The sequence below is a fragment of the Melospiza georgiana genome, chromosome 26 (assembly GCF_028018845.1).
Source record: "Melospiza georgiana isolate bMelGeo1 chromosome 26, bMelGeo1.pri, whole genome shotgun sequence".
Classification (NCBI taxonomy): domain Eukaryota; kingdom Metazoa; phylum Chordata; class Aves; order Passeriformes; family Passerellidae; genus Melospiza; species Melospiza georgiana.
In genome coordinates this window covers 3006311-3032144 of record NC_080455.1, presented here as the reverse complement: position 1 = coordinate 3032144, position 25834 = coordinate 3006311, and the positions used below count along the sequence as shown (strand labels likewise).

At 50.1% G+C, this 25834-nt stretch overlaps 1 protein-coding gene across 3 annotated transcripts; it reads right to left on the bottom strand.

Annotated features, from left to right (window-relative positions):
- Positions 1 to 734: 734 nt before the first annotated feature.
- On the bottom strand, positions 735 to 25240 carry SCAMP4 (secretory carrier membrane protein 4). Of its 3 annotated transcripts, XM_058040661.1 has the most exons (9): positions 20868 to 21591; positions 20096 to 20165; positions 18405 to 18475; positions 16966 to 17019; positions 14084 to 14212; positions 9705 to 9861; positions 6296 to 6397; positions 4618 to 4735; positions 735 to 3600 (listed from the first exon to the last, which is right to left on the bottom strand). In XM_058040661.1, exons 4-9 carry the CDS (start codon positions 16970 to 16972, stop codon positions 3424 to 3426), a joined length of 690 nt encoding a protein of 229 aa, XP_057896644.1. In that variant the 5' UTR covers positions 16973 to 17019; positions 18405 to 18475; positions 20096 to 20165; positions 20868 to 21591; the 3' UTR covers positions 735 to 3423. The 3 variants fall into 3 exon arrangements, with proteins under 3 accessions (XP_057896644.1, XP_057896642.1, XP_057896643.1); XM_058040659.1 differs by lacking the exons at positions 20096 to 20165; positions 20868 to 21591 and adding an exon at positions 25176 to 25240; XM_058040660.1 differs by lacking the exon at positions 20868 to 21591 and having other exon boundaries at positions 20096 to 20852.
- Positions 25241 to 25834: the final 594 nt, after the last annotated feature.

Sequence of the window (25834 nt, the reverse complement as noted above, 5' to 3'; positions counted from 1 at the left end):
GCAACCTGAAGGTGTCTCTGCCATGACACTGGATGGGCTTTGAGGTCCCTCCCAACCCAAACCATCCTGGGATTCTCTGAACATGTCAAGATATTTCGGCCCAAATATTGCAAGATGAACAAAAGCAGCACCACCCAAGCAAGAGGCTTCTCAGGCTGGACAGGGCCTGGAGCAGCCTGGGACAGTGGGAGGTGTCCCTGCCATGGCAGGGGTGGCACTGGATGGGATTTAAGGTCCCTTCCAACACAAACACTCTGGGATTCTGTGATAGCTTTGGAAGAACATTTTGGGCAATAAATTCAGCCACATCCTAAAAGGATTCAACTCACCTTCACTGTCCAAGCCCAGTTACTCCAGGGGTAAGAGTCTCCTTCCAGGCAGTAACTGGGGAAAGCAGACACCAGCACTGCCAGGGCTCTCTGCACTATGGAAAGGCCACAAAAATGATCCCAGTGCTTGGGAGATGGGACTTTCCACACCTCTGCTCTCCAGTCCTTACAAGATGGGAACAATGGCAGCACCTTTGGTCAAAGCTGCATCTCTAAGAGTACAAACCACAAGAAGCCACTCACAGCAGCCCCCAGCACAGAGGATGAGCCTCATCCCTCAATGTGCTGTTCTTTCACAGAGAAAACAACATGCAGTGGGAGACTTTGGAGGAACACAGAGATTTTGCCATTTCCCTCTGCCAGATAACTCTGGTTACCTAGGAACAGACACTTCTCTGCTGCGGCCAGTTCTCCTCATCAAGCACAGGATGAGCATTTATTGTCTTGTGATCAGGAGAAAAACACAAAAACAAAACCCAGAGCTCCACAGGTGACACGAAACATCACACACAGACACGGCACGTGACGCCCGACCACACCAGGAGCCAGGGCCGGGTTAATGGTGTTAAGAACTTTTAGAAATCTAATAATGTAAACATTTAAAAACATACAGAGGAGTCCAAAACAAAGAAAAAAAAAAAAATTAAGCCAGTTGTTCAGGCAGCGTGTTGGACTTTCTGGAATTACTTTTTCTGGCATTGAGGAGGAGGGAGGGGATGGGATGGAGCTCCCACCTGGAGGTGCATTGATCTCCACAGGGATCTCAGGCAGTGCAGCCTAACAGGGTGTGAGTTTGGTGTCCAGCTCCAACCATTGTGGTGGGCAGGCTCCCAGGCACCCCCTCTCCTTGCAGCAAACATTTCCAGTGTGGCTGAGGGTGGGTGCTTCAACACAGCCCCCAGATTCTCCAAGGGGAAAATCCCAAAGAGAAGAAGGATGTGGAGCCTCCACCAACACTTCTCCTCTCGGCTCCTTCAAAACCTCCAACTTGACACACTGAAATGGAGCAGGTATCAAATGGTTTTGAGGAATTTTGGCAAAGGGCAGGACTGAGGGACATGTCCTGGCTCCCAGGTGTGGCCAATGGCACCTTCAGCCCTCACCTCCTGGTGCATCCATCGTATTTCCAGGGAGTCAACGCCAGGCAGTTCTTCCATCACTCCGATGGCAAGCGACAAGGAACACTTAAAATTACACTTGACACTAGACAAAGGCACCTAAAAGCTTCACAATGCCATCAGGTCATGTTCTGTTCACAAGGCTCCAAGAGCTCCTCCTGCCAAGCTCATTGCACACTCTCCAGGAAAACCCCTGGTGTTGGGAGCATGTCCCAGAGCCAGTGCAGGGGGGTCAGTGTGGCTGTAAACGGAAATTTGGGGAAATTTGGGGAAATCTGGGATGGTTTTTGCTTTGGCCCCGGTAACACAGGGGTCATGCAGACTCCAGGCTGTGCTTCCCTCATTATTTACAGTGTGACACAGGACAAGTTAACAGGGAAATTCTGCAGGGGCAAGCAGGAGCTCTCCTCTGTGAGCCGTGATTTCATTAGATAAGGCACATGTAGAGAAAACATTTCAAAGGATCACTTGCAAATCAATTCCACCTAGCTAGTACCATGTCCCTGTCCCTTTCCAGGAGCCACTTTTGTTTTCCAGTTGCTCAGTGTGAATTTGGGAATTTGGAATAACCCCATCAACAGCCTGCCAAGGCAGCAGGCTCTGGGTCTGATCCCCAGGGTGCCCAACCCCTCCTTGGTCTCCCAAATGGAGCACTTTGTATATTGACCAAAACTTTGAGAGCCAAAGACTTGGAACACTCACTCCCTATAAAAAAATTGGGAACTGACCTCCCAGTTTGGACAGGTTTTAAAAAATTCACAGCAGGCTGAGGGGGAAGAGGAAACTGCAGCCTTTGCTGCCTGGGTCGCTGTAGGACACAGGGAATTGGATGGCTCAGGCACAGAATGGAGATGAATGACAAGGTGGAGGATAACCTCAGGGAAAACAATCCCTCTCAACAGCTTCATCCTCCCTGATGGCTGGAGAAAGGCAGGAATCTCTCTTTCATGGAAATCCTGCCAGCCAACAGCAGCCATGAGGACTAACAAGCTTCCCTTGGTCTCCCACTGTAATATCTGGAGTTCAGCTACACCAGCAGCAGGCAGAATTAAACTATTCATTGTAACAGAAGCATTTCCAAACCACACTGGGGCTCCAGCACTGAGATCAATCATTATTTTGCATCCAGCACTAAACCTGGCTGGAAGTTTCATGGTGGGGAAATCTCGTGCTGAGCCCCTGTACCAGGGTGAGCATCACCAAGGCCCAGTGTCAGCTCTGCACTGGTTTCCACTGGGCTTTGATTCAGGCTTGAGCAAGCAATCATGGACCTAAGGAGATGAATCTGCACCTTTGGAACACACAGATCCAGCAAGAGGTTTTGGCAGCAGGGAAAGCAAGAGCTGCAGCATCACAACAGTCTGAGCCAGGCAAGGAGGACTTGTGGGGTTTCCCATCCGAGGACTCACCCAGGGCACCTCTGTTACCTGCAGGGTCCTCCCACGGAGGGTGGAGCTTTCACAAATCACTTCAGCCTCACCAGTACCAAATAATTTAAGTGCTGCATTTCCCTTAGAGTGAAAATTTCCACATTATTCATCCAGGAGAGTAAACACCAGTTGCTCTGATTGCTTTTGCTACAGAAGGTGTGGTGCTGTGCTGGGCATTCCATGGGAGCTGAGCAGGAGCAGGGGCAGCTGTGGGAGTGTTGCCATCGTGGGGAAGCTGAGCCTTTTCCAGGGATGCTCAGGAGAGGATTCCCTCAAGCAAGGGCAGTGAAGGGTTTGTTCTCAGTCTGCAACGAGGCAAATACTGGTGACTCAAGGCAAACAAAAAGCTTTCTGCCATGGCCGTGCAGTGCAGTGGAAGAGGGAAGGGCTGAGAGCAGGATATTCCTCAGGGATCAGGAGACAAGAACCAGGAAGGTCCTCGAGATGAGTGGGGTGCTTGGGGGGGAATGCAAATGATCTTTTCCAAGAACAAGAATAAAAAGACCAAAAAAGGAGAGACTCCAGGCAGTTTGCAGCTGTTGCTGCTTAAGGCCATTGGTTTGCAGAGGGGTAGTTGGGCACTGTGGGATACTCTGGCAGGCTGTTCCCAGAAAAATTGCTGTACTGGGCCTCCCTGCTGGGAGGGTTCCTCCATGCGCCGCTGTTCCACTCATCTTGAGCCTTCTGGAAGCTTCCACCAGCCCCTCGGTAGATTTTGTGTACCTAAGGGATAAAAGGGAGGACAAGAGGAGGGTCAGCACCAGGAGCCCAGAGCTGAGCCCCTGCAGAGCCACCTGGAACAGGATTTGTTCCTGTCTCTGTGAAGAGCTGCATTTCTGAGCAACAGAGCACAGAAAATGCAGTAATGCAGTGAAGAGAGGTGCACAGAGAGAATATCAACCCCAAACTTGAACACCTTCCAGCAGCATGGCCAGAATTCAGGTGGGGATCCCACAGCAAGGCAGCCAGCCCAGGCCAGGGGGTGGAAACCTCTCCAGCAGAGTCCAACACCACTGCTGCCACTCTGTTCTCCCTGCCTGCCACACCTTTCCAGAGAGTCCTACTACAAATCCTTGTTTCTGCAGAGACACGATTCTCACTCTGCCACCTGGTCCCTACTGCAGATGCTTCACCATTGACCATCCCAAGGAGCAACAAATCATGGAATCACAGGATTGCTGAGGCTGGGGAAGACCTCTAAGACCACCAAGTCCAACCATCAGCCCAGCTCCACCCTCATGTTCACCACTGACCCATGTCCCAGGGGCTACATCCACACATTTTTGGAACACTCCCATGGATGATGATTCCACCACTACCCTGGGCAGCCTGTTCCAACATTTTACAATCCTTTCTGTGAAAACAAATGTTTCCTAATATCCAATCCAAACCTCCCCCCTTCACAGAGTCCCAGGTTGCTCCACATGAATCTTGCTTTGCATGACACAAAGCAACATCACCACATTGACACCGTGGCAATTTCCAGCCTGAGCTATCCTATGCTGTCTAGATTTGTCCTCCACAAACTCTGAGAGACATCAACTGACTGCACTGTGCAACCTTTCAAAGCACTGATGGCTTGTGGTGGCTGCTGAACTGCCTCTTCACATTATTGTGATACACAGCAGGGATTCTCCAAGGCACAGAGAGATCTGAAGAATCCCAGAATGGTTTGGGATGGAAGGGACCTTAAAACTCATCTCATTCTGCTCCTGGACACCTTCCATGAGCAGAACTTACCCTTATAATGCAGATGAACATGGCAACTGCTGACATGGTGAACATGATGGCAGGGAACAGCATGAACACAGCAGCTGCCACGCTGGTGCTGAAGAAGGTGATGGCTGCCAACCATCCACTGCAAGAGATAGAAAAAGAGACAAAATAACATTATAATCTGCTTTTCTAAGTGTCCTTGTTATCAGAAAAATTGTTTAAGTGCTTAGAAGGGCCTGGCACAGGGTGCCCAGAGCAGCTGTGGCTGAGAGTGTCCAGGGTCAGGCTGTTCAGGGCTTGGAGCAGCCTGGGATAGTGGAAGGTGTCCCTGCCATGGCAGGGGGTGGAATGGGATGGGATTTAAGGTCCTTTTCAACCCAAAGCATTCTCTGTTTCTGTGATTCATAACCCAGAAATTACAAGGCAGCTTTTAAGCTCCTGAAAATGAAATGAACAATGAAGACAATTGTCAGAATTCAATTCAGGTATCTCCCTGAGATCTCACCTCCCTTGCCAGCATCCCTCACTAATCTAGTGTGAGAGCTTTAAGGGACAGCCAGCTGCATGGATTTTGGGAAGAGAAGACATATTCCCAAGGTGCTTTTGGTTGTGCATCTAGAGACCAGAATTGGGATCAGGGAACACCAGGGTCCTGTGATTTACACTCCATCTCCATTCCTTTCCTGGCAAAAACCAGGTGAGACATCAGCAACTCTGAAACCAGAGTGTTAAATGGAGTGCCAGAACTTTCCATTAATTGTAGTTTCAGCAGGAATTGCTCTCAAGTCTCTGTAGACAGGAAGTTAAAATGCCAAACAATTATAACACAACCAGGGACAGACACTAACAAGCTCCCATTTATTTTAGGAGAACTCTCACAGTACTTCTCATAGGCCAACAATGAGTCACCACACTGAGCTCACCGTGTGCTGCCAGCACTGAGGGCAGTGCTGAGCCTGACACCGTAAATAAATGGTGAAAGAAATGGACACTGAGGGAAGAGGCTACAGAGAACAACCAGGTGAAAATCACAGAATTATCTGGGTTGGAAGGGACCTTAAAGCCCAGCAGAACACAAGGGCAGGGACACTTTCCACTGGACCACATTGCTCCAAGTCCCATCCAACTTGGCTTTGATTTCTGCCCAACACAGCAATGAAACCCCAGTGGTGTGCTGTGACAGTGTTCACAGGGGTCTGAGGATGAGGGAAGAGATGAGGATCTGACTCCATGTTTCAGAAGGCTTGATTTATTATTCTATGATATATATTACATTAAAACTGTACTAAAAGAATAAAAGAAAGGATTTCATCAGAAGGCTGGCTAAGAATAGAAAAAGAAGGAATCATAACAAAGGTTTGTGGCTTGGACAGAGAGTCCAAGCCAGCTCACTGTGATTGGCCATTAATTAGAAACAACCACATGAGACCAATCACAGATGCACCTGTTGCATTCCACAGCAGCAGATAACCATTGTTTATATTTTGTTCCTGAGGCCTCTCAGCTTCTCAGGAGAAAAAAATCCTAAGGAAAGGATTTTTCATAAAATATCATGGCTACAGTGCACCCCAAGAGCAGATACAGCTATGCCACTGGGGAAACCAGAAAGCTTTTTCTTCTCCACCTTGTACAGGCTCCCATCAGCCTCTCCAAGCCCATGGGAGCAGCCACAGCCCAGAGCTGCTGGGACATCCCCACTTACCACGCTCCCCATCCGGAGAAGCCGATCGCCTGCAGGACCGTGAGGAGGAACTGAGCCCCAAAGATGAAGAAAAAGGCCATGAAATTAAAGGAACTGTCCGACCTGTGGAGGAAGAAAGGAGGTCAGGAGGGCACTGGCACCTTGTGCTGCTCCATGTCTGACCCCACCACCACATCCAAACCCTCCACAGTGGTGGCTCCAGAGCGTTCCCTCCATGGCTGTGCTGGGAGGTTTCTCCCCTTCCCTGGCAGTGAGAGCACACAGCTCCATGACTCAGCAGCACAGATTGTCTCCTAATAATCTGGCTCTTGAAGTTGCCCTCCCCAAAGAATTGCATGTATGATGACACACAGGAGAGGCTGAGGGACACGAGTTTCCTACACAGAGAGTCTGAATCATTCTCTGACCGAATGTCAGCCCAGCCTGATACCTGCCCAGCTCTGCCCTGGCAAGGAGGCATGCAGGAGTCTGATGCTGGCAGGCAGAGCTTGTCCATACACTAGAAATGATCACTGAGCAGGAGAATTCCAGCTGGGAACGTCTCAGTGTCTGCTTGTCATCATGTTCCCACACCCATGGTAAATAATCCAGCACTGGGACATCACAGGAGGGAAAACAGCCATGAGAGAGGTGGGTGACTGAGGGAGCTGGGGTTGTTCACCCTGGAGAAAAGGAGACTCAGGGGTGACCTTATCACTCTCTTCAACTTCCTGAAGGGTGGCTGTGGTGAGCTGGGGGTCGGTCTCTTTCTCCGGGCAACCACAGACAAAGAGGACACAGTCTCAAGCTGCACCAAGGGAGATACAGGCTAGAATTAAGGAGGAAGTATTTCACAGAAAGAGTGGTCAAATACTGGAATCATCTACCAAGGGAGGTGGTGGAGTCACCATCCCTCGAAGAGTTTAAAAAAAGACTGGATGTGGCACTTGGTGCCATGATCTAGTTGAGGTGTTAGAACATGGGTTGGACTCGATGATCTTAAAGGTCTCTTCCAACCTAGAATTTCTGTGATTCTGTGATTCTGTGAAGCTGAGGCACACTTCCCATCTCTGCAGGCTCCTCAGGTGGGGTCCTTGAGTTTATGCAGGTACAATAATTAGCATGAAAATGCCCCCAAGCAAGAAGCTGACCAGAGACATTCACAGCCTCTGTCACGGGTGCACCTGGCACTGCCTTGCCCAAGTCTGGGCTCTGCCACAACACATCTTCATCCCATCAAACCAGCCATATCAGGCACATCTGAACTTCCTCAAACTATCATTTTTAATGATATAAATGATTCTCATACTCTAAGGAACTCAAAGGGACAATGATTTATCTACAGATCTACAAAAAACGCTTCAGGTGCTTGTGAGGCAGTTTGGTACAAAGGGGATTTAAGAAAAGAGCTCCAATTACTGCCAGCTCCTCCTTAAACCCTGAAAGCATTTAAATGCTTATTATTATAATTATTTTTATTATGCTGATGGTTGTTAGTTTTATAATTCTAGCCCCTGATGCCTTGGGAGGAGATGAGGGAGGTGAGGCACGTTGAGAAGCCTCCAGCCACACCCACGCTGCTCAGAGCTGCCCGTGTTGGTCTGGTGTCTGTCACAGATGGTGGCTCTGGAAGATTTGTTATCCCTGAGTATCCTCACAATCCCACCCTTCAAACACCACCTCAGAGTACAGCATTGAGAAAGAAATACTTTAGGCAGGGCCTGCTGACTGTGGTGCCTGTCAGAATCCAATTAACAAGGATTAGGCTCGAGGCTGAGCCTTCAAACAGACTCTTGCGACTCCGACCTGAAGGGGCTGGAGGAGTCTTCATTTGAAAGGATCTGCAGGAATTAGTGAGGATACAGAGAAAAGGTGATTTCTCATCCAGCTTTCTGGTGCAGATTTGCTACAGCTTTGCCCTAGCACCAAAGCTCTGCAGCTAATTGAATTTGGGATGCAGTGGGATGAGGAAGGTTTTACAGAAGCATCCTCCCAGCACAGGGTGCCAGCACTGAAGGGTGGCCTCCTCCAGGACAAGCACGGCTGATTTTGCCTCTGCAATCACCACTTGTGATCCCTCCTCAGTGATTTCCAGCCCAGCTGCTGTCCCAGGGGATGATCCCTGGGCTCCCCACTCTGTCCCTGGGGTTGATTGAATCTTTTTTTAACTGCAAGTCTCTGCACAGAGTAACCTCAGGGACCTCTCAGCATTCACTGCATAAACACATCCAAACAATGTTCAAGGAATAATGAGAAACGGCCCTTGTGGAGCCCGGGGGAGGTCAGCAGGGAGGAGTAATTTTTCCCAGACTTTAGAATGGAAATTCCTCTTTGAACAGAGCTCCAGCCCTTGGAGGCCCTGGGGCTTCTGAGCTCAGGATGGGGACAAACTCCAGCCCCACAGGGCAAGAGTTCAGAGCTGGGATTTTCACGTCATTTGGAACTTTGAGACAAATCCAACCCTTCTCTTTCCAGCAGAAATGACCCTCCCCTGTACTCCATGATGCCACTGCTGATTTAACAGTGTCCAGTGCTGTGGGCACACAAAGCATCAGCTCAGAAGAGCATTTAAACAATTAATTTATCATGGGCTAGACAGGACCCACCTGTCACCTCCCATTTCCATCAGCTGCTTTTGCTGTCATCCAAACCAGCTCATCACAGAGTCTGGTGAATAATCAAAATCCAGAGTATCCTACCAGGAACAGCTTTACCTTCAGAGGGCAAACCCCTGACTGGGGTGTGGGGTGTGGTGGTGGCACTGGGCAGGCCCCTCCTTTCCCTGTGCCAGGCTGGGAACTGCTCAGGACCCTCCTGGCTCTGCCAGGCTTTACACATTAATGTTTGAGTGATGCCTCGTGGTCCACAGCAAATGCAAATGATTATTAATTAAAGCAAAAATGTAGGATGGCTTTAAATATTTGTGGAGTTTCAGAAGGACTGACTCCAGGGAACTGCTTTTATCTAAAAAGCTAAGCAGACAAGCTCTCAAGTAGCTGGAGACAGGAATCAGAAGAGTTCTCAAAAACTAATAATAGTCTTCCATCAAAATAAGCCTCGATGAAGCTTTACCAAATTAGTAACTATTTTAATGCTGCACTGAGATGAGGGTGCTGCTAAGTTTGAGATATTGAAGTAAAATATGAATTTAACCCTCTTAGAAGTGCCAAACTTATGTGACCCTCACCTCCAACCTTATGGGACCCTCAGTCCTGTATCTAGCATTTAGAAATAGCCACATTCTTCTCCATTTTGAAAAGTAAACAAGACATTCAGACACGAGGTGCTGAACCAGGGAAACAAGCCGAGAATAACAACAATAACAATAATAACCAGGGGAAACAACCAGAGAATAATAAAAATAACAATAACAATCAGGGAAACTTGCAGAGGGAACTGCAGCAGCAGCACCTGCTGGGCTGGCACTCACCGAAAGGCTTTGTAGGCAGGTCGGAACCAGCAGATGTAACCACAGGGGCTGAAGAGGATGAGCCAGAGGATGGCCAGGCCAAAGTTGGCCCCAGAGCCTCCCCCAATCCACCAGGCCAGGCAGGAGATGAGGTTCACGGCCAGCGTGATGCAGTAAACTGGGGAGAGAGCACAGGAGAGAGCGTGGGCTGGGGCACTCCCAGGATTTTGGGAGAAAATTAAACAAAAGATAATGGCTGGAAATGTGTGAGGGGGGTGGGATGGAGCTCAGGGAAAGGTGCTGGGCACTGCCCAGGCTCCCCAGGGAATGGTCCCAAGGCTGCCACAGCTCCAGGAGCATTTGGACCCTGCTCTCAGGGGTGCTCAGGGATTGTTGGGGTCTCCTGGTTAACACAGGAGCTGCACTGATGGTCCTTGTGGATCCCTGCTAACTCAGGATAGCCCAGGACTCTGTGAAGCCCCCAGGGTTGCAGTGGGAAGGGTCCCTGGGGCAGCAGTGCAGCTGCTCTGAGCGAGGCACAGGCTCCTGTGTGACCTGGGGCTGGGAGCACAGGAACAACCCTGCAGCACAGGGATGAGGGAATCTTTTACAACAAAGCATGGAGAGCTTTGGGAGCAACTGATGTGACCAACACAAGACTCAGGCCAGTGTTATTATAATATATAATTGTGAGCGAGGTCTAATTTCCATTTATAGCAAAACCCCTTTGTGAGAGGAGAGGGGGGTGACCCTAGCCCTGCCCCTGCCTCTGAATGATTCTGTGCTTCTGGGGCTGCCTCAGGAGCTCTCTCTGAGCCAGCTCAGTGCCTTGGAGGCTCTCTCTCTGCTTCCCTGGGCCTCTGAGGAAGCCTGGATGTCAGCCTGGGGGCTTGGCAGTGCTGCCTTAAGCAAGGGGATAAACAAACTCCAATCAAGCTGAGAATATGGGGCCACAGGGGTGGCTTAGAGGCCTTTTCACATCTCTGTTCCTGTCACTTGGATAAAAAGGAACAGTTCACAAAGGCCCTCAGGGCACAGCAGTGCTGCACTAGATAGCAGTATATGAAGGGATGCTGCTCCCCATTTTTCTGGAGCTCACTTCCCTGGAAAGGGGGGTCAGCCCCAAGCCAGGGGCTCCCACAGCTGTCCCTGCATCCCCCCAGGCTCTGCCAGGCTCAGAGAGGCCAATTTACAAACTCCTGTTTTGGAAAGCTGCTGGTGACTCTTCAAACCCTTTGTGGTAACCTGCATCAACAAGCACAGAGAAAGGAGAAGGTGGGAGGTCCAAGCACCAAAAGGCCTCCAGCAGAGCCTGGACATGAACTCATGGTGACACTCTGCACCTTGGCCTCAGCCATTCAGGCAAAACCAAACCCCTGAATTTCTCTTCACCTGTGTGTTCCAGATTGCAATGCAAGATGTATTCCATTACCATCTGTATGGCAAATTATCTTTGTCAAGTGGGCAGTTTGCCTTATCTCTCTCTCTTTGAGTGACCACAATCACACCTCCCTCAGGAGGGGACATCTGCTGATAACAGCTACTGAATGTCACTGCATGGCTGATAAGAACTACAGCATCCCATTGGGAGATGTGAGCCCAGAGGGAGGAGCCAAGCATTCCTGCCTGGATATAATCTGGAGATTCTGGAACACCAGCATGGCTTCTGCACTGGATTCCCCAGAGGAACAGCAGCTGCCTCTGCCACTGGATCTTCAGAGGCAGAGACTGCACCTTTCTACAGGATCCCTGCTCCAGCAGAACCACCCCTGACACTGCAGGAGGGCTGAGCCACAATTCCAATGGGACTGCTGCCAACAGCCTGACCCACAGGGTGTCAGGTTGTGTTCTGACTCTGGCAGTGTTGTTTTAGTTTACTGCATTGTTTATTTTATCTCTTTATTTTTTCCCTATTAAAGAACTGTTATTTCCTGCTCCCATATTTTTGCCTGAGAGCCCTTTAATTTAAAATGTATAGCAATTCAGAGGGGTGGGGAGGGTTTGCATTCTCCATTTCAGGGGAGGCTCCTGCCTTCCTTAGCAGACTCCTGGCTTTCAAACCAAGACACTGTGCCAAGGGAATGTGTCCTGGCCATGCCCAATTCCACTCCCTGCTCATCTCTGCCTTGGTCCTCCGGGGCACTGACCCACCTGCCTGCACACAGCGTGGGGTCCTAAACAACTGCAAGGTTTTATGGTCACAAAATCACACTGACAACAGAGTCAGGGGAACAAAACCTACACCAGCTGCTATTTCTGACTTGCACATGGCCTGAGAGTAAAATAAAACATTGTTTTACTACAAAGAAAATGTCTTCTGAGTAGCCAGCAAAGCTGTGTACACAATGGTTTGGATGTGTCTTAGTGTTGGGGGGAAGAATAGTAGTTATTTAAATTAATTAATTCTATGTATTTAAACTAACAGTTTGGAGATTCCCCATGCCTGGAAGTGTCCCAGGCCAGGCTGGACAGGGCTTGGAGCACCCTAGGACAGTGGGAGGTGTCCCTGCCATGGCAGGGGTGGCACTGGATGGGCTTTGAGGTCATTCTAACCCAAACCATTCTGGGATTCCATGAATCAATGATATTTCATTTACACACCAATTAGCTGTACTTCTCCAAATATTCATTTTCAGAAGCTATTTATTCTCCAAAAGTTACTTATTTTAAAACACCCAATAAAACACCACCAAGCCAGAGGCATCTGCAAAGTTTTAAGGAACTTCTGGCTCTCCCTGTGCCTCAGGTCAGTTTGTTCTCCAGCAGTGGGAGCTCTGGTACAACCTTCCCCAAACCTCCCTCCACCTTAATCCAGTGCTCACATCCAATTAAAGTAATGAGCAATCACCCTTCCAGCAAGGACTTGTGTGTGTTTCTGCTTTTCCAAACTGCCCTTTCCTTGTTTACCTCTTTCCCTTTACACATCTCTCTCCAAAAAAATCAGGGAGACCCCCAAAGGAAGAGCAGTGCAGATGGAAATGTGAAACTCCTGAGTGCAGGAGATGGAAATGTGAAACTCCTGGTGCAGATGGCAGCTCTCCTGGCCATGCCCAAATCCCTGGCTCTCCTCCAGGCTGCCATTAACTCGACTGAGGGACTCTTTGTTTTGGGAGAGGGGAGGACAAAGGAGGCTTTACAGCTTCCAGTGAGTCTGGAGGGACAGGCAGTTTCTTCAGGCAAGAAAATTACAGAGCTCATTGCAGCAGCTCCACATAACCATAGAACAATGGAGCCATGGATTATGCCATTATTTATGCACACAAATCTCTCTCCTACACACATCCCGTGCATCTGGAATAAAAGCCACGGCACCAAATGCAGAGCTGGCAGCAAACAAGCTTTCCTTCAGTGAGAAGGGTAAAGAGGATGACAAGCATTTGGGGGGAAAAAAAAAGATAAGCAAGGCAAAAAGATTGTTAATCTTGCAAAGCATTGCCTGTGGTTTCCTAGGCCTGCCACAGTGATTTCATTCCTTGCAGAAGAATGGTCAATGCTCATTCCTGGTTCCTCAATGGCTGAGGCAAACAACAGGAGCCCAGGGCCAGGAGCTCTGCTCACACAGGGTATCAGCACATCAGCAGCTGTGACAGGAGCAGCTCCCAACTCCAGTAGGATGGTTGGGGGGCTCTGGAGAGCTGAGGGAGAGACAGCATGCAGCCAGGAGATGCTGCTTCCATTGGGAAGGGAAATGGGGGATAAGAGGGAATTTTGGTCTGTCTAGAGCGAGGTGGGGAGCCAGGTGGCAGCAAATGGGCCACATTTATTTTGTCTACAATTCTCCTGTTCCTCTTACTTTAGGAGAACTGGGAACTTCCTTAAGGTAGCTATTTTTGGGAGTTAAATGTGGTTTACAAAAGGCTGGAGAGGGACTGGGGACAAGGCATTGAGGGACAGGGAACAAGGAATGGCTCCCACTGCCACAGGGCAGGGTTAGATGGGATATAAGGAAAGGATTCTTTCCTGAGAGGGTGGGCAGGCCCTGGCACAGGTGCCCAGAGCAGTGCCCAAGGCCAGGCTGGACAGGGCTGGGAGCAGCCTGGGACAGTGGGAGGTGTCCCTGCCATGGCAGGGGTGGCACTGGATGGGCTCTGAGGTCCCTTCCCACCCAAACCAGTCTGGAATTCTGTGATCATTTGACATTATTAAACACATCAAACACAGTCTGCTTTCTCCCTCAGATTAACTATTAGACTTTTCCAGCACTGTTACCCTCCTTTCTTCAAGATCCCTCAAGGATTCAAGGCACAGCAGCTTAAAATTCAGGTATAAAGTTATATTAGAGTATTCTAAGGGGGATCACTGCTCCTCATCAAAACTTTAAAGCACATTAACCATTGAGATCTATGGGGTTTTACTCCACAAATACCTTTTTCCAGCACAGGTGTTTTTATTCAACTTACAGATCCACACATGATAGATTCTCTTCACCAGGAACTGGTAATCGATGGGAATTTCATCAGCAAAATTCTGGTAGAAACATGGTTTCAGAGGGATGAACTTGGGGAGTGGTGGGAAGTTATTCACCTTTTCTGGAACACAGAACACAGATTTCAGCTGGGAGCAGAAATGTGTCATATCCTCCATACCTTCCCAACAGTGCTGCATGTTCATCCTCTCCTCAGATCACAAATAAATTGGTTTTCTTCCTCAGCAGTGGACAGGATATTTTGTGTTACTACACACAAGGCTGAGAGAGGGGAATAGGAATGAGAGGGGGGAATAGGAACAAGCTAATAAACATCTCATGGATTTAACACCTTTACACATCAGTGTGAAGTTGTGTGAAAAGTGCTGCAAGAAAAAAAACAACTTTAAATAAGCTCCAGGATGAGCTTCCTCAGGAAGGGGGAAGTGTCAGCAACATCTGGGGGAAACAGCTGCACTGAGGTGTTCAGTTACAACCCTTCAGAAATCCACAGCAAGAGGAAAGAAAGGCTAGGGGGTGTCCAGACAAGCAGATTTATCCTCAGCCACCAGCTCTGAGCATGTCCTGGCCATGGTTCAGGCCTCAGGACCTGCTGTGCTGGGACAATAAGCAAGGGAGGCATCCCCAAAGTGGAATTGTGTATCCTGGTATCATCCAGTTCATGGGAATAAGTCAGAATTGGGGAGGAATTCCTGGAATTCCTGGCACAGGGTGCCCAGAGCAGCTGTGGCTGCCCCTGGATCCCTGGCAGTGCCCAAGGCCAGGCTGGGCAGGGTTTGGAGCAGCCTGGGACAGTGGGAGGTGTCCCTGCCATGGCTTTGAGGTCTCCTCCAACCCAAACCATTCTGTGATTCCATGATTCTGTGTCAGGGATGATCTTGTTTTGAAAACACACCAGATTTTTAATGGAAAAAGGGTATTCAAGTTTTTCCTGCAAGGCTAAGCCATAGGGGAAAAATAAAAGCAAAGAAAAAATGAAAAAGCTTTGCATTCAGAGACAATAAATCAGCAAATGCTGCCAAAAGCTATATGGTGAAGAAAACTCTACCTTGGGAAGAATTTCTGTTTTAAAATCAAGTAATTAAATTCCTGAATCCTCTGCTGCTGTCAGCTCCCAGCTTTGTCTATGTGTGCTCCTACATGTTTGGGAATGTTTGCTCTTGCCTTGCAGAGCTGATTAAAGTTTGATTCCAGGGCACTGTGACTAATTGTCTCTAGCCTCCTTCAGCCTCAGTAAACAGAATTAAAAACAAGCAGAGGAAGAGATGAAGAATGTCCTGGGAAAACCTCCAAATGGCACAGGAGACAAGAGGAAATGTCTGAACAAGAACTGTCAGCACCAGAGTTCCCCTTCCCTCCCCATTATCTCCGGCTGAGGAGACATTTTGCAGGAGCAGCTCCTCAGTTCTGTTTGAAGGTTGGCAGGGAAGAGCCTGGAGCTGCAGCCAGGCTTGAGGAAGGAAAAAGGCTTTCCCTCATGCATATTTTCACACAGAAAATATGGTGAGAACGCCCACTGGGAATACATCAGAAGTAGCTCTGGAATAATGTCTGAAGTCACCAGCCCAATTTGACTTCTCCTGATAAAAACAAACATCAAGCCCCTCCTCATGCATCCCCCTCAAACCCATTTCACATTCATTCAGATGCCCTCCAGGCTGGTTTGAGTTACTGGTTAACACCACTGCTGACTCCATCCCATGCACAGCTGATGGCCCACGGATGCTTTCAAAGTCCACAGGAATTTGGACTCCTCTGCATTAATTTTTTGTTTGCTGTAAACACCTGATGGGTCCCTGCAGCCCAGAAAGGGATTTAACAATGCTGGATCAAGGGAAAGGGAGGGGACACAGCTTTTAAAGCTGAAAGGCCACATCTCCAGGGAAGCCAGGAAGACCAAGATTAATCAAATGCATTAAAAGCAGATTCTCTAATTTTTTTTTTTTTTTTTTCTGAGGGATGGGGAAACTTTTGTTCTGTCCCTCTTCAACAGCTGAAGCTGCAGATTGTTCCTTTGGTTCTGCTCTCTCCCATTTTCTGCCATGGACAGCAGAGCTGCTGCCAGCTCCCACGTGGTGGGGCCAAAACCAAGCAGCTACTGCAGTTTGTCATTTTTCAAGCTCATAAAATGGTTCAAACACCCCAGGATTGTTTGCTAGGTACACAAAGCTGGGGATTACACCTCTTCTCTGCTGCTGCCCAGCTGCTGCCCACCTCCTCCCACCCAGACACCCTGCAGTTGCCAGCTGTTCTGGGTTACTTCCGAGATCAGACAAAATAAATGACATGAAAATATCCCCTTTCATGTCTGACTGCAGAGCTTGGAGTGCTACAATTCTCCCATCAAGGCTGGGATCAACACATCTGATAAGCAAATGCACCCCATGCTTTCAAAAACCAAACTGCATCACCCATGAGCAGCAGCTGCAGCAAATTCCAGACTTGTTATTTTGAAAAAAGGTTGGAATTTTGTTACTAATTTCACTGCAAGTATAATTCAGATGGATTAATGTCAATAGCACAGCTAGGAACACTGTGGAGAACCTCTGGAAAGAAGGAATTATTCTCATGTACTTTGTTTTTGAATCAATTCCACCCTCATAAAACTTTTAAGCAAGTCACAGCTGAACCTGAGCAACATTTACCACCTGAGCAGGAACCTCAGGTGACAGAGCAGGCAGGACACAGCAGGAAAGTGAATGTGACCAAGGCAAGAGAAGTAACTGAGGAGCTTTAGGGATCACCAAGGCTCTTGGGAAGGGACACAGGTCACATTCCTGACATGTTACAGCCACCACAGCATCATGAACAACCCTGAAACCACTCTCCTGCTGGCTGCACCTGAGGTGCTCTTACCTGCCATTTCTAATACTTGTGTTCCCTGATGAGGCTTCAGACAGAGCAATAGATCTGTTGGAGAAAGAAAATCAGGTCAGCACATGGCCTGAGCAGCACCCAGAGAAACCCCTGGAACTGGGAATGTTCCAGTGTGTGACAAACCCACACAGCCCAGGGCTCCCACTCGTGTCCATCACCCAGAGGAGGAAGGCTGGAGCCTCCCAAAAAGGATCCTGATTTCTCCTTGTGCAGGGGAAGCTCTGTGTCCCAGACTGCAAGGCAAGATGTAATTTATTACCATCTGGATGGCAGTTGTCTTTTGTTGTCACAGACATCTTTTATGAAAAATCTTTTCTTTAAGATTTTTCCTCCTGAGAAGCTGAGAGGCCTCAGGAACAAATGTAAACATTGAATTATCTGCTGCTGTGGAATGCACCAGGTGCATCTGTGATTGGTCTTATGTTAGATGTTTGTAATAATGGCCAATCACAGTCAGCTGGCTCAGGCTCTGTGAGACAGAAGCCTTTGTTATCATTCATTCTTTTGCTATTCTTAGCTAGCCTTCTGATGAAATCTTTTATACTATTTTTTTAGCATAGTTTTAATATAATATATATATAATAAAATAATAAATCAAGCCTTCTGAAACATGGAGTCAGATCCTCATCTCTTCCCTCATCCTCAGACCCCTGTGAACACTGTCACATTTTGTCAAGTGGGCAGTTTGCCCTTATCTCTCTCTGAGTGACCACATTTACTCCTCCCTCAGGAGGGGACATCTGCTGATAACAGCTACTGAATGTCACTGCATGGCTGATAAGAACTACAGCATCCCATTGGGAGATGTGAGCCCAGAGGGAGGAGCCAAGCATTCCTGCCTGGATATAATCTGGAGATTCTGGAACACCAGCACGGCTTCTGCACTGGATTCCCCAGAGGAACAGCAGCTGCCTCTGCCACTGGATCTTCAGAGGAAGAGCCTGCACCTTTCTCCAGGATCCCTGCTCCAACAGAACCACCCCTGACACTGCAGGAGGGCTGAGCCACAATTCCAATGGGACTGCTGCCAACAGCCTGACCCACAGGGTGTCAGGTTGGGTTCTGACTCTGTCAGTGTTGTTTTAGTTTACTGCATTGTTTATTTTATCCTTTTATTTTCTTCCCTATTAAAGAACTGTTATTTCTTTTACCTGAGAGCCCCTTAATTTAAAATTTATAGCAATTCAGAGGGATGGGGAGGGTTTATATTCTCCATTTCAGGGGAGGCTCCTGCCTTCCTTAGCAGGCACCTGTCTGTCCAAACTGAGACACTCTGGCAGCAAACAAAAGTGTCCCTGGCACCCCCTGGCAAAGGCTGAGGATGCCCAAAGAGCCCCTGCCAGAACATCTGCAGCTCCCAGGGCAGGCAGAGTACCCAGCAGAGCTCATACATTGGAAGAGAAATGTGCAGAGCTCACCAGACTTAATGCCTCATTTAGGTGCTGAGATGATTTGTTGGCTCCTGGCTCTCTGTGGTGCTTCCCAACTCCTGGAACAAACAGATAATCCCTGTTAGCTGGGCACTAAACTCCTGCTTAAACAAAAAAATAATCAGCTGGAACCAAACCCATCACCCCTTGTTATTTTAGAAATCCTGCACAAATGCAGATTCATTCTTCCTGTTACCACACTGAGTGTGGCTGTAGCTCTGGCAGAAGCCAATCCTGGGAAGTTTACCCAGCATGAGCTGTGTTGCTGATTTTGGCAGAGCTGATCCCACAGAAGAAATACACAGAGAGGTCTTTTGCTGAGTTTTTAATTCCACCCCTTCTTCCTTAAGGATAAAAACACCATGTGTCCCGACCTGCAAATCCCAGAATGGAAACACAGAGCACACAAAGCAACCCTGCAAACCAGCACTGTGGAGTCTGACAGAAATTAAGGCAGTCTAGACCTAAAATCTGCCCCTAGAACACCACAGAAACTGCAGCAGCAGTGGGGTCAGATCAGCCATGCTGTACCCAAATCCCTCAGGATTTACAGCAGCTGCTTCTGCTGCACCTCAGTGCTGTGCTCAGGTAAAGTCTGGAGGCTGCACTGGCACAGCTCTTTTTTCTTCTTTTCTCTTTTCTTTTCTTTTCTTTTCTTTTCTTTTCTTTTCTTTTCTTTTCTTTTCTTTCTTTTCTTTTCTTTTCTTTTCTTTTCTTTTCTTTTCTTTTCTTTTTCTTTTCTTTTCTTTCTCTTCTCTTCCTTTCCTTTCCTTTCCTTTCCTTTCCTTTCCTTTCCTTTCCTTTCCTTTCCTTTCCTTTCCTTTCCTTTCCTTTCCTTTCCTTTCCTTTCCTTTCCTTTCCTTTCCTTTCCTTTCCTTTCCTTTCCTTTCCTTTCCTTTCCTTCTCTCTCTCCTTTCCTTTCCTTTCCTTCTCTCTCCTTTCCTTTCCTTTCCTTTCCTTTCCTTTCCTTTCCTTCCTTTCCTTTCCTTTCCTTTCCTTTCCTTTCCCTTTCCTTTCCTTTCCTTTCCTTTCCTTTTCCTTTCCTTTCCCTTTCCTTTCCTTTCCTTTCCTTTCCTTTCCTTTCCTTTCCTTTCCTTCTCTCTCCTTTCCTTTCCTTTCCTTTCCTTTCTCTCTCCTTTCCTTTCCTTTCCTTTCCTTTCCTTTCCTTTCCTTTCCTTTCCTTTCCTTTCCTTTCCTTTCCTTTCCTTTCCTTTCCTTTCCTTTCCTTTCCTTTCCTTTCCTTTCCTTTCCTTTCCTTTCTTCCTTTCCTTTCCTTTCCTTTCCTTTCCTTTCCTTTCCTTTCCTTTCCTTTCCTTTCCTTTCCTTTCCTTTCCTTTCCTTTCCTTTCCTTTCCTTTCCTTTCCTTTCCCTCTAACCTAGCCTGTGGAGACAACAGCACCTGGGACTGTACCACAGCCTGCTCTTCCTCTGCAGAGATGTACAAGCTTAAATATGCTTGCACAGAGGAGAATATATTATTTTCCTTGCCAGTCTCTAGGAAGCCCTAGTGTGGGGACAGGAGGCTCTGTCCCCATCCCTGCCACAGCTGAGGCCTCAAGGCTGTCCCTCAACACTGCCCAAAAGCATTTTGTAACTGGGAGCCTTTTCCTTTGCATTTTTCAGATGTGTGAATAGAAAACAAAGGATGAAGATGGTTAAGAACACCATTAAAACTTCACCTCTCCCTTCTGCAGCTGCTCCCAGTTGAGATCTGGGAATTTCAAGAGGAGAACAAATGGCCCGTGAACACTAAAGCATTAAGAGAGAGGAATCCATTACTGAAGAATGAGCCTGCAAATAATCCTCTTCTTCTTCTTCAGAGGATTATTTAGCTGATGCACTTCAGTGTTGGTGTCCTACAGCTGCACAGAGGTGTTTGTCCACTGGAAAAGGATCAGAAGCAAAGACTGAGGGGGACATTCCTGCCTTGACAGACCAGACAATGGGTTTCCCTGCAAGGCCAAACAATGCTTTTCCTGTGCTCTCCTCTCAAGGAGACCTGTGGTGATCTGGAGAGGTTTTAACTCAAATAAATAAATAAAACCTCCAGATAAAGCAGCAATCTGGTGAAGCATCCCCTTGCATAGAAAGATGTGGTTTGGACCCACAAAGCAGCACTAAGAACAATTCTTTCAGCAAGGATAAGCACACATGGCCATGTTTTACACTGAGTAATCCCTTCCTGAGATGTGCTGACCTTCCCCCAGCTCCTGCTAAAAGGATAGGGACCTTCTTCGCCAAGAATTTCATCCCAATATCCAATCTAACCCCTGCCCTCTGTCAGTTTGAAGCCATTCCTCCTTGTCCCTTAACTGCACCCTCCTCTAAACAGTCCCTCTCCAACACATAAATCAGATCCCTATTCACCTGGATATTTTCAGTTTAATTGGGAATAGGTGAAGTCCAAAACCCTGCACCCACTGCAGAGATTTTTCCTCATCTATAACTCACTGCTCGTGGAGGGAGGAAAATCCCACACACGCTAAGGAAACTGGTGTGAAGTGAACTTCCGTTTTTCCACCCACGCTCATCCATGGTCAATGAATAACTCCTGAAGTTCACAGTCCAATGCACCATGACTCAGGAGTCCACTGGAGACACTTGGAGCTTTTCTTCACCAGGATCTCACAGACAAAATGCCCTGTGTCAGGTCCAGGGACACCACTTCCCTCTCAAACCCACGACACAAACACCAGCAGTGCTGTTTGTCCGGGCAGACAACAACACAATTCCCTTGAATGTGACTGCAGAGTGAAAACACTGCACCACCTCAGATTAGGGGAAATGTTGTGAAGGAATTCCCGTGGGGATCTGCCTGGAGGCACACTTTGAGTATCACAGAATCCTGAAATATCCTGAGCTGGAAGGGGACCCACAGGGATCATTGATCCCAGCCCCTGTCCCTGCACAGCCACCCCAAAAACCCCACCCTGAGCACCCCTGGGAGCTCCTGGATGTGGCACTGGGTGCCAGGGTTCAGTTGAGGGGTTGGGGCTGGGTTGGACTTCATGATCTTGGGGGTCTCTTCCAACCCAGTGATTCTGTGAATTCTGTGATTCTGTTGTCCAAAACGCTCCTGCAGCTCTGGCAGCCTTGGCACCATTCCCTGGGCAGCCTGGGCAGTGCCCAGCAGCCTCGGGGGGCAGAACCTTGCCCTGAGCTCCATGCCAAGGCCTGGCACAGCTGCAGCCCTTGCTGGGCTCCTGTCCCTGTGCCAGAGCAGAGCTCAGCCCCTGCCCCTGTGCCTGCCCTGGGGAGGAGCTGCAGCCCCCGAGGAGCCTCCCCCTCAGTCTCCTGGGCTGCAGCTGAACCAGCCAAGTGCCCTCAGCTGCTCCTCAGCCCTTCCCCCAGCTCCGTGTCCCCTCCTCTGGGCACTCTCCAACAGCTTTGGTCCTTCTGATCCCGCGGTGCCCAAAGTGCCCCCAGCACTGGAGCTGAGGCTGCCCCAGGGCAGAGCAGAGTGGGACAATCCCTCCCTGGGGCCTGGTGCCCCCTAGCACAGGGTGGCCCTTGGGGGCTGCCAGGACCCCAGCAGTGACTCAGATCCAACTTGCACTGACCAGGACCCCCAGGGCCCTTCCCAGGGCGCTGCTCTCCAGCCTCTCATCCCCAGTCTGCCCCCTGCCACCCAGGGGCTGCCCCATCCCAGGGCAGGATCTGACACTTGTCCTTGTCACTTGTCACATGGCTGGGGCTGCTCAGCCCCCATTTGTCAGGGGACTCTCTGTGGGGCCTCTCTCTGCCTTCCAGGGGGTCAGCAGCTCCTCCTAATTTGGTATTCCAGCAAACTTACAAACTCCTCAGTAAAAGTTTGTTATTTCTCCCTGCTGTTTTCTCTACTACCACAGAAAGGTGGCAGAGAACAAGCAAAGGGCCAGGCCAGAAGAGGAGCAGTGACAGGGAGGTGGGAGAGCTGAATTCATTTCCTGCTTTGCCATGAACCCACCAAGGACCTGGAGCATGTCCCCAAGACCAGATTCACAAGACACTGGCTCCTCTCGTGCCCTGCAGATGTCCCAGCCAAACCCAGAAGAGCCCAATTTCCCAAACTTTCAATCCAACAGATCCCCCAGTTTCTGAGTCCTTGCTTTAGGCTATTTTCTGTACTGCCTTTGTATTTCATTCTGATTTGATGGCTCTGCTCCCAGGGAACAAGAGACAGGACAAGAGGAAATGGCCTCAAGTTGTGCCAGGGCAGGCTCAGGTTGGACATCAGGAGGAATTTCTCCATGGAAAGGGTGTCAGAGGGGGCAGGGGCTGCCCAGGGAGGTCTGGAGTCTCCATCCCTGGAGGTGTCCAAGGAAGGACAGTGCAGTGGGATGGGGACAAGGTGGGGATGGGGCACAGGATGGACTTGATGACCTTGGAGGCCTTTTCCATCTTTAAGGACTCTGATGCAGCAAGGCCAAGAGCTTTGACACAATCCTGACTCCAGGTACAGGAGCTTCCACACAATCCTGACTCCAGGTACAGGAGATTCCACACAATCCTCACTCCAGGTACAGGAGCTTCCACACAATCCTGACTCCAGGTACAGGAGCTTCCACACAATCCTCACTCCAGGTACAGGAGCTTCCACACAATCCTCACTCCAGGTATAGGAGCTTCCACACAATCCTGACTCCAGGTACAGGAGATTCCACACAATCCTCACTCCAGGTACAGAGCTTCCACACAATCCTGACTCCAGGTACAGGAGATTCCTCACTCCAAGTACAGGAGCTTCCACACAATCCTCACTCCAGGGTTTAGGAGCTTCCACACAATCCTGACTCCAGGTACAGGAGATTCCACACAATCCTGACTCCAAGGTTTCACCCAGAGCATTTCCCAAGAGCACCCAGAGGGGCAGGGCCCCAGCACAGAGCAGAGCTGCCCACACTCCCTCATCAGCAGGGATTTGGACGATGGGAACACACGAGCAGAATGAGGAACCTGGGCACAACACACAATCCTGACAGTGGTTCAAGCTGAGCCCTTTGGGGCACCATCAGCCTACCAGGCTTTCAGATGCCACCCTGAGCCAGCAAACCCCAGACCTTTGAGAGGAGCCTAAAAGGAACAAGACCCCCACAGGAATCCCAAAGATTTGGGTTTGAAATCCCCCAGCTCAGCAGAGAACCAGCGCAGCCTCTGCTGCTCCCAACACAAGCTAACACCTTTCTCATGATCCCTCCAGTTGAATTTAAAGAGAAAATGGTGGCTCTGCACTGGTTTTGAGATAAAAGGCTGGGTTTGAGCCTCTTCCAGATGCCCAGCTCTCACCAGGAACTTCCCAGAGAGCCCAAGGCAGCAGCAGCCACTCCAAAACAATCAGCTCAGCACTATAAACCCAGAGCTGACACAGGCTGGCTCTGGCAGTGCTTCCTCTCCCCTGACACCCCCAGCCATCCCAGGGTGGGACACTGTCCCTGCAGTGACACAGCCAGCAAGAAAATAACTCCAAAATCCAGCAGCACAACCAGGGAGAATGGGGAAACTGCACGGCAGCAGTGCCCTGAGGAAAGGAGCAGGGACAGTGAAATTACAAGGGTTATCCCACTCCCATGTCATTCCAGGAGGTTTGTGGGGACTCCTGACTGTACAGGGGATTTTGCTGCCCCATCTCCCCCATCCTGGAGCTGGGGACACAGCAGATATGGAAGCAATTCCCCTCAGGGCTCCCCCAGCCTGTTTACACAGCCCTGTGCTGCCTCAGCGGGTGAGCAGGAGCCTTAATTTGCCTATGCAAAACCCACAGCAGACAAATATTGATTTTGGTACAACCACGTCCAGAAGTGAAGCGTGGCTGCTCAGGAACAGACGCTCAGATGGCTCAAGAAAACAGAAAACACAAAAACACCCAGAAACAAGAGGTGGAACAGGCTTAGGACACCAGGCTGTTCCACCCCTTGTCACCTGCTCACACTGGCCCTCACACAGAAGAACTGGACTGCAGACAGCAGCAAAAAATATTAAATAGCCCAGAAAAACTGAAACGCAGATAAATCATTCCACCAATCGCTTAATTTCTAACCCACTGCTCTCTTCATCACAGAGTTTCTTGAGAGAGTTACAAAACGCTGAGATTAGAAACAAGAAGGGGAAATAAAAACTACGACATGCAGGTGCTGTCTGTCGAGGGCAACACACACATCTGCGGTACCCGAGCCACAGAGAGCAGCGAGGTTCACCCTCACAACCCCTGGAGGAGTCACGAACTGCCCCCGGCGGCTGTGTCCCCCTGTGTCCCCCGGGGCCAAGCCGGGAACAGAGGCGATTCCCGAGAGGCGATTCCGAGAGCACCGGGCAGCGGACGGAGCGGCAGCCCCCGGGGAGGGCACACGGGACGCGGCTCCTCCCCGCCCGCTGCCCCCGATCGCGGCTCCCAGCGGGGCTGCCCCCGATCCCTCCCCGCCCGGGCTGGCCCCGATTCCCCCTCACAGCCGGCCCGGCTCGTCCCCCCGGAGCTGTCCCCGATCCCGCCCCCGGAGCTGCCCCGGGACCCCTCCCCGGGCTGAGGGAGGGTCAACCGCCACCCCTCGCCCCGAGACCCCTCCCGGCTCTCAGCTCCCCCTCAGCTCCCGGTCCCCAGCCGCTGCTCCCCTCATCCCTCAGCTCCCCCCTCCCTCGGCACTCCCCCGACCCCTCAGCTCCCCCTCCCGGCCCCCGGTTCCCCCCAGCCGCGGTCCCCCCTCCCCGAGCCCCGTCTCCTCCATCCCTCCGCCCATGTCGCCCCCTGCCCGCCCGCTGCCCCGGGCCCGATCCCCCCGCGCCCACCTCAGCGAGCGCCCGGTCCCGATCCCCCCGGGCCGCCGCGGGGCGCGCTGGGAAACAGAGTCCCGCCAGTAACCGCCGCCGCTGCGCGCCGCGCGCTGCGAACTACAACTCCCAGCGTGCATTGCGACGCACACCCACCGCTATCATGTGAGGGGCAGGGCGGAGGGGAGGGGTGGTGGCGCGGGACGGCAGCCGGGAGGGACAGAATTGTGCGAAGTACCCGGGGGCGACCCCGGGGCCCGGGACACGGCCGGGCGAACGGGAATGTTCACCGGGAGGAGAGGGGGAGCCAGGGACACCTCAGAGCCCCTTTTGGGGCCTGAAGGGGCTCCAGGAGAGCTGCAGAGGGACTGGGGACAAGGCCTGCAGGGACAGGACACAGGGAATGGCTCCCACTGCCACAGGGCAGGGCTGGGTGGGAGATTGGGAATCAGGAATTGTGGAATCCATCCCTGGAATGGATTTCCCAGAGCAGCTGTGGCTGCCCCTGGATCCCTGGCAGTGCCCAAGGCCAGGTTGGGCAGGGCTGGGGAGCAGCCTGGGACAGTGGGAGGTGTCCCTGCCATGGCAGGGGTGGCACTGGGGTGGGCTTTGAGGTCCCTCCCAACACAAACCAGTCTGGAATTCTATGATCATTTGACATTAATAAAGATATCAAA

Excerpts from the sequence above, each read along its gene's own strand:
- SCAMP4 (XM_058040659.1), bottom strand. Across the intron at positions 6,398-9,704 it reads CCTGCCTACAAAGCCTTTCG|GTCGGACAGTTCCTTTAATT; the intron begins GTGAGTGCCAGC and ends CTTCCTCCACAG. Across the intron at positions 4,736-6,295 it reads TTCTCCGGATGGGGAGCGTG|TGGATGGTTGGCAGCCATCA; the intron begins GTAAGTGGGGAT and ends TATCTCTTGCAG.